This window comes from Vairimorpha ceranae (genome assembly GCF_000988165.1).
Source record: "Vairimorpha ceranae strain PA08 1199 chromosome Unknown NODE_4, whole genome shotgun sequence".
NCBI classification, from domain to species: domain Eukaryota; kingdom Fungi; phylum Microsporidia; family Nosematidae; genus Vairimorpha; species Vairimorpha ceranae.
Window position 1 is genome coordinate 1 of NW_020169299.1, and position 16,161 is coordinate 16,161.

At 24.2% G+C, this 16,161-nt stretch overlaps 10 protein-coding genes across 10 annotated transcripts; 6 read left to right on the top strand and 4 right to left on the bottom strand.

The window, feature by feature from the left end:
* Positions 1 to 353: 353 nt before the first annotated feature.
* On the bottom strand, positions 354 to 566 carry AAJ76_4000566 (hypothetical protein; the record flags this gene model as incomplete). The annotated part of the gene is made up of 1 exon (XM_024475543.1): positions 354 to 566. One exon carries the CDS (start codon positions 564 to 566, stop codon positions 354 to 356), a length of 213 nt encoding a protein of 70 aa, XP_024332039.1.
* A 1,699-nt stretch (positions 567 to 2,265) lies between these two features.
* Positions 2,266 to 2,415, top strand: AAJ76_40002266 (hypothetical protein; the record flags this gene model as incomplete). Its single annotated transcript, XM_024475526.1, has 1 exon — positions 2,266 to 2,415. One exon carries the CDS (start codon positions 2,266 to 2,268, stop codon positions 2,413 to 2,415), a length of 150 nt encoding a protein of 49 aa, XP_024332040.1.
* A 2,790-nt stretch (positions 2,416 to 5,205) lies between these two features.
* On the bottom strand, positions 5,206 to 5,643 carry AAJ76_40005643 (hypothetical protein; the record flags this gene model as incomplete). The annotated part of the gene is made up of 1 exon (XM_024475542.1): positions 5,206 to 5,643. One exon carries the CDS (start codon positions 5,641 to 5,643, stop codon positions 5,206 to 5,208), a length of 438 nt encoding a protein of 145 aa, XP_024332041.1.
* Positions 5,644 to 6,854: 1,211 nt separating this feature from the next.
* Positions 6,855 to 7,034, top strand: AAJ76_40006855 (hypothetical protein; the record flags this gene model as incomplete). Its single annotated transcript, XM_024475547.1, has 1 exon — positions 6,855 to 7,034. One exon carries the CDS (start codon positions 6,855 to 6,857, stop codon positions 7,032 to 7,034), a length of 180 nt encoding a protein of 59 aa, XP_024332042.1.
* A 178-nt stretch (positions 7,035 to 7,212) lies between these two features.
* Positions 7,213 to 7,377, bottom strand: AAJ76_40007377 (hypothetical protein; the record flags this gene model as incomplete). The annotated part of the gene is made up of 1 exon (XM_024475551.1): positions 7,213 to 7,377. The coding sequence occupies one exon, from the start codon at positions 7,375 to 7,377 to the stop codon at positions 7,213 to 7,215; it is 165 nt and encodes a 54-aa protein (XP_024332043.1).
* Positions 7,378 to 9,357: 1,980 nt separating this feature from the next.
* AAJ76_40009645 (hypothetical protein) lies at positions 9,358 to 9,645 on the bottom strand (the record flags this gene model as incomplete). The annotated part of the gene is made up of 1 exon (XM_024475566.1): positions 9,358 to 9,645. One exon carries the CDS (start codon positions 9,643 to 9,645, stop codon positions 9,358 to 9,360), a length of 288 nt encoding a protein of 95 aa, XP_024332044.1.
* Positions 9,646 to 11,414: 1,769 nt separating this feature from the next.
* On the top strand, positions 11,415 to 11,540 carry AAJ76_400011415 (hypothetical protein; the record flags this gene model as incomplete). Its single annotated transcript, XM_024475494.1, has 1 exon — positions 11,415 to 11,540. One exon carries the CDS (start codon positions 11,415 to 11,417, stop codon positions 11,538 to 11,540), a length of 126 nt encoding a protein of 41 aa, XP_024332045.1.
* A 625-nt stretch (positions 11,541 to 12,165) lies between these two features.
* On the top strand, positions 12,166 to 12,519 carry AAJ76_400012166 (hypothetical protein; the record flags this gene model as incomplete). The annotated part of the gene is made up of 1 exon (XM_024475499.1): positions 12,166 to 12,519. The coding sequence occupies one exon, from the start codon at positions 12,166 to 12,168 to the stop codon at positions 12,517 to 12,519; it is 354 nt and encodes a 117-aa protein (XP_024332046.1).
* Positions 12,520 to 14,203: 1,684 nt separating this feature from the next.
* AAJ76_400014204 (hypothetical protein) lies at positions 14,204 to 14,341 on the top strand (the record flags this gene model as incomplete). Its single annotated transcript, XM_024475512.1, has 1 exon — positions 14,204 to 14,341. The coding sequence occupies one exon, from the start codon at positions 14,204 to 14,206 to the stop codon at positions 14,339 to 14,341; it is 138 nt and encodes a 45-aa protein (XP_024332047.1).
* A 1,234-nt stretch (positions 14,342 to 15,575) lies between these two features.
* AAJ76_400015576 (hypothetical protein) lies at positions 15,576 to 16,016 on the top strand (the record flags this gene model as incomplete). The annotated part of the gene is made up of 1 exon (XM_024475521.1): positions 15,576 to 16,016. One exon carries the CDS (start codon positions 15,576 to 15,578, stop codon positions 16,014 to 16,016), a length of 441 nt encoding a protein of 146 aa, XP_024332048.1.
* Between the last annotated feature and the right edge of the window lie 145 nt (positions 16,017 to 16,161).

Below are 16,161 nucleotides of genomic sequence, written 5' to 3' on the forward strand. Positions count from 1 at the left end.
ATACTACCACCACCATGTTTTACTGTGGGTTTTAAATTTTTTTTATTATATCTTTGACCAACTTTTTTTCGCACATAAACTCTTCCATAAGTGCCAAATAGATTTATCTTTGTTTCATCACTAAAAATAACCTGATTCCATCTCTTATCAGAGTAGCAAGCATGTTTACTTACTTGCCCATTGTTTTCTTACCACGATATGCTTTTTAGACAGAAATGGCTTTTTACATGCAATCCTACCATGTAATCCTATTTTACACAAATTATCTCGTATACATCGAAAAGATATATTTTTTTAGCTATTTTTCTTGAGTTCTACAGCAAGCTTAATACTTCCAATTTGTGGATCTGCATTTATTTTTTCAAATAAGATATATCATTACTATTAATTAATGAAGGCCTACCAGAACCCGATTTTCTTTCCAATTGTCCTGTTTCATTAATTTTTTTTTTCAAAACTGTCGATTGGCTTATCAAAAACTTTTTTGCAATTTCTTTTTGTTTCCAACCAATTTCTAAGAAAGCCTTAATCTCGAACTTTTCACTCAAAGATAATTTTTGTGTCATAAGGGATAAAAATAAAGTTTTTTAAAGTTTTAAATAAAATTTTCCTGCCAAAAAAAATATTCCTTTTTTTTTGCCACCTAAAATAAAAAATTTTTAAAAAACATTGTAAATTTCTCTCAGTGTATTTCAAATTTTTTATCAAGGTAAAAAAAATCAAATGATGTAGCTATAAAGTGTATGATTACTATACTATTCAAATATTCATTTTTTTGCCACTACTGTATGTATTATTTAAAATTGATTAAATTAAGCTGGGCATGTTTAAAATGTACCATCAGCCGAAAATAAGATAATAATTAAAGCTTGTTTAACAACATTATTGTTCCAAAAAATAGTAAATCTTTATTTGTCATCTAAAAAGCTATCATATTGTAAAAACTTATAATTAGATATTGTATTTAAATATTTAATGGAAAAACAAAACTGGCGCCAAGTGCTTAATTTACCAGTCTAGCCATTTTCCTTCTTATGTTTTGTTTAATACCACACATGAGTCCTAAATGCATTCTTTCTTTATCATCTAAACTTACCGAATTTTTTGCTATCGCTTCATTAATTAGCATATTTTTTTAAAAGAATCAACATAAAAGTTTTGAATAGTAACTAGCGTTTTCATAAAAGAAACAGTCATTGGTTCATAGGAAAAAGCCTAAATTTTTTATCAATTAATTTATTTCTTATTAAATTTTGAGATGTCCTCATGCTTTAGATAGAGCTCTATTAGGCTTTTGTTAATATTTTATTTTTAATTAATGTTTTTTATCGTATTAATTATATTTTGATTTCCTTTTAAAATTCATATCCTTAAATAAAATATTCTTTTAAACAAAAAATTTTAAATTTGGAAGGGAAAATTAACAGGACTTTTTTACTTAAGATTCTTGTCATTAATTTGGTCATAACAAATTTATGTACACCTTTCCTGGACAACTTTTTCAATAACAATATCAGACAGATTCATTTTTGTTTTCTCTTTCTTTGATATTTAAAGCTTTTTGATATCAGAATTCGCATATTTTTTTCTAAATCTATCATAATAAAGCTAATCTCATGTTTTAAGATATAATTTTTAGGTCGTCAAAATTTACTTTTTGGGATTACTTTTTAAAAAGAATTTTTTTATATTTTAACGAAATTGAGGCAGAACAAATATCAAAACCTTAAACAATTTAATGTATACAGCACATCCATTACACATGTACATGTTTATATTAAATTTGTAACTAGTTATTTTTTAGGTCTTTACGTATAATTTCTAATACTTTTAGTTGGTTAAAACATATAATAGCTGCACGATTTTTGGCTAATCTCGTAATAAAATATTTCCTTCTTATTTTTAAAATGTTGCACGAATCAATTAAAAGTAGTTTTTTTTATATTCAATAGTTTTAAAAAAATGCCAGTTCATCAGATTTTTATAGCATTCTTTGAATTACAAAGTTTTCAGATCCCCTATACATCACAAAATAAATATTTCTTTAATTCTCAGTGTCATGATACAGCTGACACATGACCATCAGTCACTGTTTGTTGAATCAATTCTTGTGTGATTAAACAAACAAGTGAGTATTCCCTGTAGATCACTCTTTTCGATTTTCTTTTAGCTTAGATTTAATATATTGCATTCCTATATTGTTTGTTTATATAATCCTTAATTAAGTAAAAACTATAAATAGGATTTTTACCCATAAAAAAAATGATGGACAATGGGATTAACAAGAAACCTTCACACAGACTTTCACGGTGCTTTTCAAATAAACATAATTTTCCTTTAAAATCTTCTAAATTGGACACTCAGATTAATCCTTTTTACGCTTTGGTAATTTTTTTTGTCTCTTTGAGAAATTAAAAACATTTAAGTAATTTTAAAATTATTTAATATTTAACATTTTAGAAAAAAAATTTAAACTTTTAATATTTATGACATAGAGAACACAATAATAACTCTTTAAAAACACTTTTACCGTTGTTTTTACATAACATAAATTGTGCCAAATAAATATTTGCTAACTTTTTAGTTCTATTTCTGAAAGGTATGCTTCTTTTAGTGGCATTCTACGTGTCTTCAATTGTATTTGTACGTACATTGCCTATTTTTTAAGCGAATTCTTTTGAATTATTAACTGTTTTATGAGCTAGAAATATACGGCCTAAAGCTCTATAGAGTTTACAATAGTCTAAATATATTATATGCGTGTATTTGCTCACAAAATATTTTTTCTAAAGCTTCTTTACTGCAATTTTCTACAGGAACACAGAATACCTTTGTGTATTTTTTTCGACATCTCCAAATACCCATACACCACTGACGTTGTAGCCTTTATTATACTTCTTTTTTCCAAATTTACTCGCGTCTATTTCTATAATACTTTTGTTACTCGCAATTTCAACAATTTCAGATATACTTTAAAATAGCAATATGATTGAACTTATAAATAACATCAGAAACTTGATTCCTCAAAATACATCTAATTTGTGCAATAAAAGTATAAGAAATAGATATAAAAACATCTCAATTATTTTAAGAAATGTTAAAATTTGGTAGTTTAATACTAGAAAAACAAGCATTCTTAAAAATTAACTATCTATGGTTTTGCAGCTTTTCGTACAAATAGCTATAGTTCCTGTATAAAAAGTTGTTTTTTCACCCCATTTTAAGCAGTTTTTTGATTAAATATAATCTTTGGGTTGTTGCAATAAATACTGGTATTCTCTCTTTGTGCAACATTTTTAAAAAAGGGTAAAAATTTTATTTCGAAAGTAGTTAAAAGAGTGCAACTATTTGTTGCAAAATCCTATGGCAATATTAGCAAAGAGCTGGTCGGTGAACAGAAGGTTTTTTATTACAATTACTCCCTGATAAAAAAAGGTTGGGTTAGCACACAAATATGGTTAATTAAAAATACGTGCTTAGATTGATTCTCATTAAATGAATGCAGATGACCGGAATTCTTATTCTGCATTGGTATGTACCTGTGTTTCATCCTGCGAAAAATGTAGGAATTCTAAAAAATTTTATTTAAAATAAAAATTTTTTATAAAAAAGAAGGAAAATTTAATGTTATAATAAAACCCACAAATCCCTTTTAATTTATAAAATTAAATTAATTGTAATATTCTTATCATCAATCAATCAACTATATTATAAAAATATCTAAAAAATGCACCATAGTAGATTTTGATAATATAAAAAAGAAAGTGTAAAGAATTATACATAAATTTTTGCAAAGCTGTAACATACAATTGAAATAAGAAAAAGCACATGAGCATTTTCTGTGCTTTAGTTTCGCTTAAACAAGAACCCTTGAGCTAGTATATACAGCTTGTTTCAAAAAAAAACAAATATAAATTTTACTGGTATAAATTTATCAATAAAATTATCTGATTTAATAAGTTTATGTGGTATTTTATAAGACAAACAAATAAATAAAAAAGGCTAACTAGCAGTTTTAGTATATATTTAGTATTATTATAAATATTTGAATTATAATCAATAATCAATGTTTATATTTTACTTTATTATTTGTATATTTAATTAGTTTTTATTTATTTATTAACAATTAAAACTATAAATAAAAAAAATACCGTTACTCATACGAGCTGAAAGAACAGTGAACTATAAATAATTCAGCCAACTTGATGTCCGAAAATAATGTAAATTAAACCTTTATAAAAAACTATTGACAACATACTAGAGGCCTTTTATCAGTATGCTACATCAGTTTCCTTAGCTCTGGTGGTCGCCTGCCTGGCAGCAAATATTGCAAAAGACCTTACAATTTTTTTTATATTCTTCGTAAGTTTTAATTAGTAATTTGATTGTAAAATGTGCATAAAATAATCACTATTGGTTTATTATAATTTTATTGGTCCAATATTAAACTTTAAAAAGTATAGCACGTATAGAGGCATAACGTACAATTGATATAATAAGTAGCTTGTTAGTATATGTCGAGTTTATTCCAATTTTAAACGCGATAGCTTAAATTAATTAAAGAATAAAATATAATTTAAAATTCAAAAAAAAGATAAGACGAGCTTTAGTAAAAAAACACTCTTTTAGCCATTATTTTGATAAAAAGAATTTAATGAATAAGATAATTAATTTATTATAATATTTTTTCTCATATAATAAAGTTCCTTCAGTACAGGACAAAATTTAATATATATGTGTCATGTTGCTATTACATGATGACATTTTTATTCTATTTGCTTACACTTAATCTGTTTGCATAATCCTTTTCTAAAAAAACTAATTATTTTACTATTTAAATTCCATACATTTAGTTTTTGCACTTTTATCTAGCAATTTTTGTTTATACGTTTGATTTTATCCATTTATTAATGAATACATTTTTAGCTGGAACCCCAACGCGAAGCAATATGAGCTCAGCTAGACGCCTATGTAAATAAACGATCTTACTTTAAAAGCTTTTCAACCCCGACAATACGTCAAGCATTTTTATATTGCAACACGATAGTTCAAAATTGGATTATCGATTTCATAAATGCAAAAATATGCTATCGTAATTTTATAATCTAGTCCTAAAATTTTTATAAAATATAACGTTAACCTATTAAAATAAAATAACAAAAAATTGGTTTATCTTACAATTTAAATTAAATCATTTATTTTACTTTAACTTGTAGAATTTATTGATAAAGCCAAATCAAAAAGTTTGAAGTAAAAAAGTAAAGAAAAAAGAATATCACACACAAATACTACGTAATAATAAATTGGCATATTTATCATTATACTTATGAAAATTCCAAGAGATGAAGTCGTAATAATAGCTATACATAATGGAATAGCTCCATATTTAATACATCTCAAGTGAAATTTATGATCATTCCAAAAGCCAAAGTACGATATTTGATCAGAACTTTTAATAGAATCTGTTGAGTTCATTCTTTCATAACCTGCATTCTTTGGTGTTAACTTTAATGATATGTAGTTAATTTTAGATTCTTTTGTATTTAAGTTATCATTATTTTGCATATCAATTACTGGAGTCAAACTTGCATTTGATAGCAGTATACTAAACATGAGTACTTTTTGATAAAATTTGGGATCCATTGGGGATTATAAAAAATAATATAAATAGCTAAAAATTAATTAATTTTTTTTAAAAATTGTGACTTTGTCAAAAAAATGATAAATTTTTTTATACAAACATATATTTTTTTTACATAAAAATGTATTTATAGAACACTTACATAAATAAGAAATTTATTAATTATTTATCGTTTATCAAATTTAAGTAAACTATATAAAACTAATTTACTTTTTTCTTTTTAAAAGAATTCGTTAATTATACTTTTTATGAAATACTTTTAATAATTTTAATAAAAAATTTTGTTTATAAAGTGATATATAACTTTTTACACTTTAAAATTATAAAAAAGTTTATTTAATGTATAAATTTTATAAATATCATTTTTTAAATATTGTCGTATCAAATAAAAATGGAATACAATTTTATATAAAATATACGTTTAATTAAAAATTTTCTTAGACAACTTATATTTGAATAAGATAGTCTATAGTTTACTGAAAGTATCAATGATATTTATTACCTGTTAAATTATTTGTGATAATATAATCACATGTCAAAAAGTCAAATTTTTAGAAAAAATGAATTTTTAAAAATTTTTTATTCCAAAAAAAGATAAAATGAGAAGGATAAAATAATTCTTATGCTGAAAATGTTTTTTAATGTTTAACAAAAATTATAAAATAAAAATCCTAATAGTTATAGTAGTTAAAGGTCAGAAGAGCCATTTTTTAAAAGTTGTTTTAAAATATTTAGAATCTTAAAACAAACTTGAGTGTAACTTTGTTATCATTTTTTTAGATCTAATTAATCAGTTATTGTAGTGTGTGAGAGATACCAAGTCTTATAAACGATAATTTCAACTAAGAGGAATATATTAATTTTTGTCTTGTCTTGTTAGCATGGTACAATTATTTGTCATTAGTAATTTATAAAACTAATGATCTTAGAAATTAATAATAACCTTCTCTAAATCAAAACATTCTTGTTTGATATCAAAAATATAAATGACCGAAAGAAGCAACGAGATATAGAATCTCACAATAAGCGCAATAAAAAAATAAATAAAAGATATTATTAGACTATTAGTAGTATAACTTGTTTTAAAAAACAATTTTATACCAGTGTTATCTGGCAATTTTTTAAATTAAAGAATATTCAAAAAAATATTTTTAAATATAAATATTTTGATTTTAAAATAGTTACATGTTGTCAATTAAAAGATTAAATTTTTATGTATGGCGTGTTTGCCACGAATTGTGCCTGTGGCAAGAAAATATTTGATGATGCTACGAGAAGACCCGTAAATTACCGAGTAAAAAGTGTTTTTATTACAATAAGTTTAATTCGTAGAGATGTTGTGACGATTAAAAAGTGTTCGGTGATTAGAACTATTTTGACACACCTTAGTTAATTAATTTCCTTATTTATATTTAAGGGTAACCAATAAACATACTTGTTTAAGAAATGTACCAATATTTTAGTTAAATTACTACTGCATATGACGTTTCAAATTATAATAATACTTTATTGATTTATTAAAAAAAACATGGTATGAAATAAATCAAAAAATAAATATAGTTCATCAGTACTTAGCCAATTGGGTACATGTTGTGACCTCGGGTGGGGCGGCCAAAACGAAAGTATTTCTCCAGGGGGGAGCAAATAAATTTGAACTTCTTAAAACCAACTTGCTTATTACTTTTTATATCCATCTTTGTGGTTCCCTCGTTATAGTGTATTTCACGCCTCTTCATTTTTGCGTTACCCTTCTTTCAAGAATTTTAATTTATAAAAAATAAAATTCTAGAAGATTTATTTTTGAAAAATTATTATAAAAAGAAAAATATAAAAAATAATGTTGTTGGATGCCACAATACGAATTTTTTTTTGTTATAAAACTTGTCATTATTCCTTCTTAAATTTTTTACAATCTTGTGATATTTATAATATACATTATTTTGAAATAATAATACAATGGAAATGAAGCGAAGCAGCGAAAATTGAACTTTATCAAGAAATTCTTTTTATATGTAGAATAAAATATATTGTGATAAGAGTACCATTTGTGTATTTTTTTATTTTTAATGTGTTAAAGTAATATTTAATTGATTAAAATCAATCGCGGTGCATATCATTTTATACAAATAAATTTTTTACTTAATTGAAAAAATAAATGTTTATTTACTTATAAAAATAAATAAAATAATCTATTAACAACTTAAATAAATTTTTAAAAAGGCATTTACTATTCATTTGTTAAAACGACCTGCACATAAATTGTTTTTCAATTTTTTTCTTTCAAATTTATTTATATATAATATGTCTAAAATAATAAAATATTTTTTTATTTTACCTATAAAAGATGAGAGCTTTACAATTTTAAAGTAAAAAATATGTTTGACTTAAATTGCCTTTATCTAAAACTATAGGTTTTACATAAATTAAAACAAAAAATTTATTTATATCCATGAACGTATTTAATTGCGTTTTTCTCAAATAATATATGTCTGTATAATAATTTTAAATTTAGTTTATGATGATTAGATTTTTTTATAGTCAGATAGAAAGACGAGAAAAAGCGGAGAGGGTTTAAAAACGTAAACAAATATCAAAAAATAACTTAGTTTAAAATAGTATACTATTTTTTCAATTTAAAATTTCTTTATAAATAACAAATCAACCCGTTAAACCATAAATTCTAAATATTGAATTTATGTTTTTCAAATAATAAAAATTACTTTTCCATTTAATCCCATATTTATATTATTTGTAGGAATTTAAACTTTGTTGAATATGCTGGATAAAAATCTATAGATTAATTTTCTTTTTTTTATTTTTTTCTTCAATAAACAGTAATAATCGATCAAAAGACCCATAATAATCAGCTGACAGTGAATTCTAGGATTTAAATGGTTTCATAATTCTTACATTGTTTCTAAACTTTTTAATCTTTTTTAAACCAAAATTGCTGGGTTCTAAGAGATACATATAAATAATTTTACAAAGTTTCATATGAGAATTTATAAAAATATTTAAAACTAGTTTCGGCGGCAGAAACGGATTTTTAAATTTATATAAAGATTTGTAATGAAGAGAAACAAATAAATTTAGAAAGTATGTCTTAAATATTGCTTCATTATTATCATCATTAATCCCACAAATCTTCTTTAAACTGTTTAAATATTCATTATAACCATCAAACTTAGCAGCGGTACCTTGTAAGCTAAATTTCTCACACAACTTAGGTTTAATATAAAGATTTGTGCTATTTAAAAAAATCGCAGTTTTTTTAATATCTTCAATGCAAGTTTATCTAAAAATTGCTGTTCAACTGAATTTAAATATAAAAACAAAGATTCAAAAATATTTCCGATTAATTTTTCTATATTTTCTGGAAATTCACTGTACTTTAAGGCATCAGAATAGATTAAAAACTTTAAAATAGGACAACTCATTACCATTTGACATTTTTCCTTAGTTAAGGTTATTCGTTTTGATCTGTGGGATTAAAATTATTTTTACGAGAAATATCTTTTGAATCATTGGACTTTGAACAAGCTTCTTCGCTTACACAACAATTTTTTTTTCAAATTCGAATTCGGCTTCATATCGTCAACTGGCATCCTACTCTCAGAAGTGGTACTACATTTGTCCATTAATTAACCAATTGTCACGTTGTTTTTCAATTTCGAAGTTAAATCACCAATATCGGCCGCTATCTTACCACAACTTTTTCAATTTTTGTCTGTTGGCTCAGTATTACCAATACGGTTAATTTCAGCAACACGTTTTTTAGAAAAAAATACGCTTTTAATTATCATTAATTTTCTTGCCTTAGTAGATTTTATAGAGGCACTGTTTAAAGAAAGGAATTTTTTTAGTTTATTGTCCGACTTATTAGAATCTTTTAGTGCATTCTGACATATCATATCTTCAGCACGAAATTTGGCATTCCTCAAGAAAGAGTGATTCTTAAAACGTGCGCAAAAACAAAAAAGAGCTAATTGGCAAATTGTAGGCATAATTTGATGGGATAATTTTTTATTTAAAAACTACAAAATATTTTTAATCTATCAGAAAAAAGAACAGTCTATTATGCTCTTCCTGTCTTTACATCAAAGCTGTAAAATATTTTTCTTGAATGTTGAAATTTTTAAAAAATTGATCTATTTTTGATTAAATTTAATTAATATTTTTCATTATTTAAAAGTAGATAAGATTTTATTTTCCTTATAGCTTTAATGTTCATTATTTTATAAACTTTTTAATAATAAAAGGTAAGTTCTGTTTTTTTATTATTTAGTAAATTTAAAGTTGATGAAAAAAAATCGATTCCATTAAAATAACACAATAAAAGATCTTTTAATGTTGCCATTGTTGGATAAAAACATAGACTTAATTTATTAAAATTATTTAAAAATATTAATGTTAAATATATTAAATCTGATTCATTTGAAAGAACATTTTAAACATATCCTAATCCCTGCAGCACTATTTATTCAATCTTCTACATTATTATTTTTTTTCAAAGTTCCTGTAATTATGTATTTTTTTAAGCTTAAATGATTAATTTTTGTTAAACAAGTTTAGATTCTAATTCTAAGTCAAGTAAACCTTTTAATAAAATATAAAGTAATACGTAACATAGTTTTATCTAAATAAATGATTGTCGCGTAGTATCAAAGTATACAAATATATCTCTCATAGCCTTAATTTTATTTTTGTTATAACAGCTTAAAGGAATAACGAAAAGCAAAGCTACAAATTATATTGTACAATTAAAACACAACATTTATAATCCTAGCCTTTCCACGAATTTGCCTATCTTTAAAAAATATAAACAAGGGTTAAAAAATAATATTAACAGCCTAATTAAAAAATCATTCAAAATATCATTAAATTCTTAAAAAAATTTCTAATTGTTTTTATCTAGGGTATTTATACTTAAATGTATACAGGATTGGCCAGTCGTCTATACAATCACAAAACGCACTTTTTTCCTAATTGTACTTTTTATATGGATCCAAAACCCTTCAATGTTACCTGTGTGGATGTCATCTACAGATCTAAAACCTTCAAAATGAATGATGATATGTCATTGGAGTTTAAAATTCTTGCAACTACAGGTTATGACGGTTGTCCATCGGGCGAAAGAATGCTATCATTTTTAATTTTAGGCATCATAGCTGCGGTTTAATGATCCTATAATATGAATAGTACCTCTAAATCAAAATAATTTTCTCTTCTGTTCGATATATTCCGCTTAATATCCATATTGTATCTCTAGTATCATCAGCGCTCGTAGAATTTCTAAAATCTCGCTATGTAACAAAATGCTTTCATCAACCTCAACAGTTATACCACATTCTCCCAACACAACAGCGCTTTTTTCAAGATAGTCCTTGTAACAAACTAAAAATAAAGACCTATACTTTGCAATAGTAATGCCAGATATTCCAAAAAATATCGACAATTAAAAGTAATTTAAATCACACATTAAACAATCAATAGTCTTGTTACTTTTGTAAAGATAAAGTAGAATGAATCAAAAAAATGCATTTTTGACATCCCTCCATTTTGCATCTATAATCTATACGTTATTTTTCTTGCAATTTTAAAAACAATTTAGAATATTGTCGCATTTGTAGGAGAAATTGTAGTGCTTAATAAAATTTTTAAGTACATCTAGACTTTGAAAAATTTCATGGCCTATTGTAATATTCATAAATTTATTTTTAAATCTTTTACTCCTTTTAAATGAAATTGTTAATATTTTTATAAAAAGATTTAAATGTTTTTTGATGATGTAATATATACCAGTGTTATTGGATTTAAAAAACTTTGTGGATTTTTGAATACGGACAGTAGTACAGATATTATTATTTTACGAGTAAAAACGACATTGTTTGTTTTTTGAAATACTCCTGATTTATACAAAAAAATTGGTGAAGTTGGTTAATTTTATAAACTTACCTTTCATATAATTAATTACGCCTTTTAGTTTTTTGACTTATTGTTTTTTTTATTTTTGCCCCTCATTTTTGATTGAAAGAAAAATGAAGTCAAATTTGTGGCAAAGGCCATATGTTCTGATAAAAATTAAGATTTTGTAGAGATTAATAAAAGATGTTGTCCAAACATTTTAGGTAAACTTTTCAATATGCCTCTTACTATGTGTAATAAACATGTTTTTATTGCATGATTGGCACACATTTTACTTTAATTAATTTTAATCTGAATCATAAAGCTAGAATCTTAAATTGTTCAATTCTGCTATTTTCATTTAAAATTGTTTATTAATTCATTTTGTGCGTATTTTTTTAAAAAATAAGTCTATTATACGACTTATACTTTGGATAGAAGCAGTATTATAGATCTGCTGTCAAATTTAATTAAATTTTGCCGCCATTTGTGGGAATTGTCCAATGCAACAATATTATAGCATTGGATAAAGCACCTAGGCCATTTCTACTAACATATCCGCTTTTAATCTTATAAAAGTGCATGGATTTGAAATTTTTAAAATATTTTAAATAGCCATTATGAAGCCTATTATTAAATCGCAAGAAAAGTACGATAACATCGTAAATATTCTTAAAGGCGAGGATACGATAGTATATAGCAGCAAACATACTAAGTATTATTTGAAAAGGAAGGCCGAGCTGTTTATCTTGTTTGAAAATTTACCTTTATTGAAAGATACAGAAAATGGTCATAAACGGGTGTTTATGGAAGAAACAGTGCTTTCTATGAAAATAGAAGTAAAAAAACTGCACAATCAAAACCGTTATGGCCAAAATCGTCTTTACGAACTGTACAAACAACGTTACTTTTCAATTCCTAGATGTGTTGTTAGAAAGGTTTGTAATAAGTGTAATATCTGCTTACAAGCTTAACTCCTTAAGAAAAGGAAAAGTTTAAGCATATTCTGGTTAAGAAGCCCTTTGAGAGATTAATCATTGATCTTGTTGATATGAAGACTTACGCGGGACAAAATTATAGTTTTGGTTAGATACTTACAGGTATAGATGTATGTTCTAAATATAAAATTACTTATGCCCTTAAAAGTAAAACTAGAACTGAGGTTCTTTCATATCTTAAAATGGCTTTTTATAAACTTGGTGATCCTCAAATAATTCAATGTGATAACGGAAAAGAGTTTAGAAGTTCTTGTTTGATTGATTTTTGTAAGGGAGGAAGCATTGTTTTAATCATGGAAGGTCGAGACACTTACAAGGTCAAATCGAATAAATTAACCAAACGCTCACATGATATTTGCAAAAACATCTGAATAGTGGTGTGTTAGCTGCCGGCAATAATTGGACTGCGCTTTTGGATAAGGTGACTTATGAGTACAATGTAGCGATACATTTTGCAACTAATTAGTCATCATTCAGTCTATTTTTTGGTAGAAGTGGGTTCAATACTGTAAAGTGTTCTATAGAAGTAGCATTGCTGATTTTGATGAGAATCATATTGATATACAAGTAAAAATTATTGAAGAGAATGATAATAAGATCATTGATACAATTTCAGTTAATCAAAAATATTTAGCACGTATGGACAAAAAATGCGTTCATAATTCTGTTAACGACATAAATATATATGACATTATTCTGATAAAAAAAGATTCTGATATAAATAGTAAAACAAAGGAGTTAAAATTAGACATATTTTATTCTACACCCAAAAAAGGAACTGAAATTTTATCAAATAATCGTATTAAAGTTTAAAATAATGGTAGTGAAGAAATTATATCAATAAATCCAGTGAAAAAATAAATTCTTATGATTAATTTTCTTTTTTCTCGCTTGTTTACGTTCTTAATTTATGAATTGTTCATAAAAGTAATCTAATATAGATTTGATATGCACATCACTCTGTATATAATGCATAATTATAACACTTGTATCTTTTTAATTTGCAATAAATATATTTTTATTCAATTTGCAAATTACAATTTTTCTATTTTCAGTTAATTTTTTATTAAACTTTAATAAATGCATTTCAGCATTCTTTTAATTATAACTTTAAAAATGTTAAATTTATGATATAATAATTTTTTTTTCTAAATTTATTTTTTCTTTAAATTAACTATGATTAAATTAAATTATTTAATTTATATTTCGAAATCATGATTAAATTAAAAAGTGAATATTATCCTTACAGAACAAAAATTTTATTTAAAACATATATAGATACTTTCAAATGATTAATTTAATTTAAAGTAGAACAATGAATAAAATTCTAATCAAGATCGCGCTCCGGGCACGTAACATTTATCAATCTATTAATTTTACTATTTATTCCTTCAAGACTATTATTTCTTTTATTAGCCAACGTGTTTGCATGAAGCCATATGTCTTGTGCATACAATGGATTATTATTATCCAACTACATAGATATAATATATTCCTTAGATTCATCAATAGCACTTTAACTTGATATGTATAGATTACAAATAAGCATCCAGATAACTAAATAGTAATCTATTGAAATTAAAGAAACCGTGGCGGCAGCTATAAAAAAACCGAAAATTAATATATTTATTGAAAAAGCTTTTTATTTTGAGGGATATACATGACGCCAAACATTTTTATCAAAATAAAAATAGCATCCATGAGTAATTGCATGAGAAAAAGCATTTTTATACCCCGAAGGCAAGAATTAAAAAATCTATTTGTATTTCTTGTAGGCAAAGTTGAATATGATATTTAATTAAAATCTGAATTATGTTATTAAACAGCTTAATATATGTTTTTTCTAATTTTTCGTTCTAAAAAGCAATAAAACATCGGAAACATTTGTCCATTAAAATTTGAATGTATGAAATAAAATTGAAAGAAATGAGAAGAAAATGCTTGAAAGTTCCATTTATAAAAACTTTTAATCTATTATCTTTACAGATTCAACGTGTAAACTCTTTGCGTCCCATTATAATCATTTTTTCTTGTTCAAAATTATTTAAAAAAAGATGTCTCATTATTCGGCATATTAGGAAAATTAATATTAAATGCAAAAGAATCAAGTGTTAATAAAAAAAATTTCTTTTCATTTCATGAAAAAAGATTTAAAATAGGTTAGAAATACAGCAGTAATTTGATATTATTTGTACAATTCAACTTTTGTAATACTATGTAATTCAAGACAGGGTGCAAATTTTTTGTATTTATATAAATTCTTAACAATGATTCAAATTGTAATTTAATATTATGTTTTAAATATCTAAATATTAAGTTTTAAATAATTAAATGACTATGTGCACTATTAAATGTAAAAGATGCACAGATTATGTTTTACACACAACATTATAAATTTTCGTTAAACAGTTAAAGTAACAAATAAAATTGTTCTTCTTTATCATCATAATAAAAAGAAAGCTTTATTGCAGACGGTTTAGTTTGTATATTACTAATAATCCATTCAATATAATTTTTTCTTCTAGACATCTTAGATAAAGGCTAAAAAAATGATTTGTTAAAAGCAAATAACATTTAGATAACTTGACTAGAACCATTTATTGTAAGATAAAGTACATATCAACAAATTTCTTAATGTAATTACTGTTGTATGATCTTGTACTTTTATAGGCAAAAAACAAAGTGATATTTATAAAATTTTATATTAAATAAACTCTTCGATAGCAAATAGTATAAAAAACTATATACTTATTTTATAATAATAATCTTATAAAAATAAAAAAAGGCTTATACAGAATGTTATCATAATCATAAGCTTTTCATAAAATCTGTGATTAATTTTTTAAAAATTTAATTTGTTTAAAATGATAAATAATTAATAAATTTTATTTATAAATGTTTTGTAAATACATTTATTATTTAACTAAAGTTTACGTTCTTATTAAATTTTTTAATTATTTTTTCTAAAATTTACGATTTTTAGAAAAAAATAATTAAATTTAAGCTATTTATTTATTTTTTCTTGGTCCCTAATGAATTCTCAATTTTATCAAAAAATATTCTTGCTTTATTTTTCTTTAACAAATGCAATTTCAATTAATAATACTGACGTGGAAAATGATTATGAGCTAAATACGTTAGAAAATACAAACTACAAAACAAAAGCATTAACTTCAGATGGTATACAAACTGAATCGATAATTTCAAATGATTCTGTTGATAGTTTTGACCAAATACAACGTCCCAGCTTTTTGTTTTGGCACAAATTGCTCTTGATCTGTCTTAAATATTTTTTTATTCCACTTAGTAAGTCTCTCATGGCATTCTCACTTTTGGGTTTGATAGTAAGTATATTGGTATCGATACAACAATCAATTTTCTATTTAATATTAATGTCCGTTTTTAGTCTTCTTCATTTATATTTGTCCGTAAAATGTTCGGAATTGGAACGATTTATATATCCTACAAGTTAAAATGAAATAAATATCTTAATTTGAACTTGAGATCAATCGATTTTTTTTTATTATAATGGGTTATGTTAGAATTAAAAAAATTTTAGTAATAAGTTATAAATTTACAAACAACATATTTTCGGATAAATGACAAATATATCCCGTT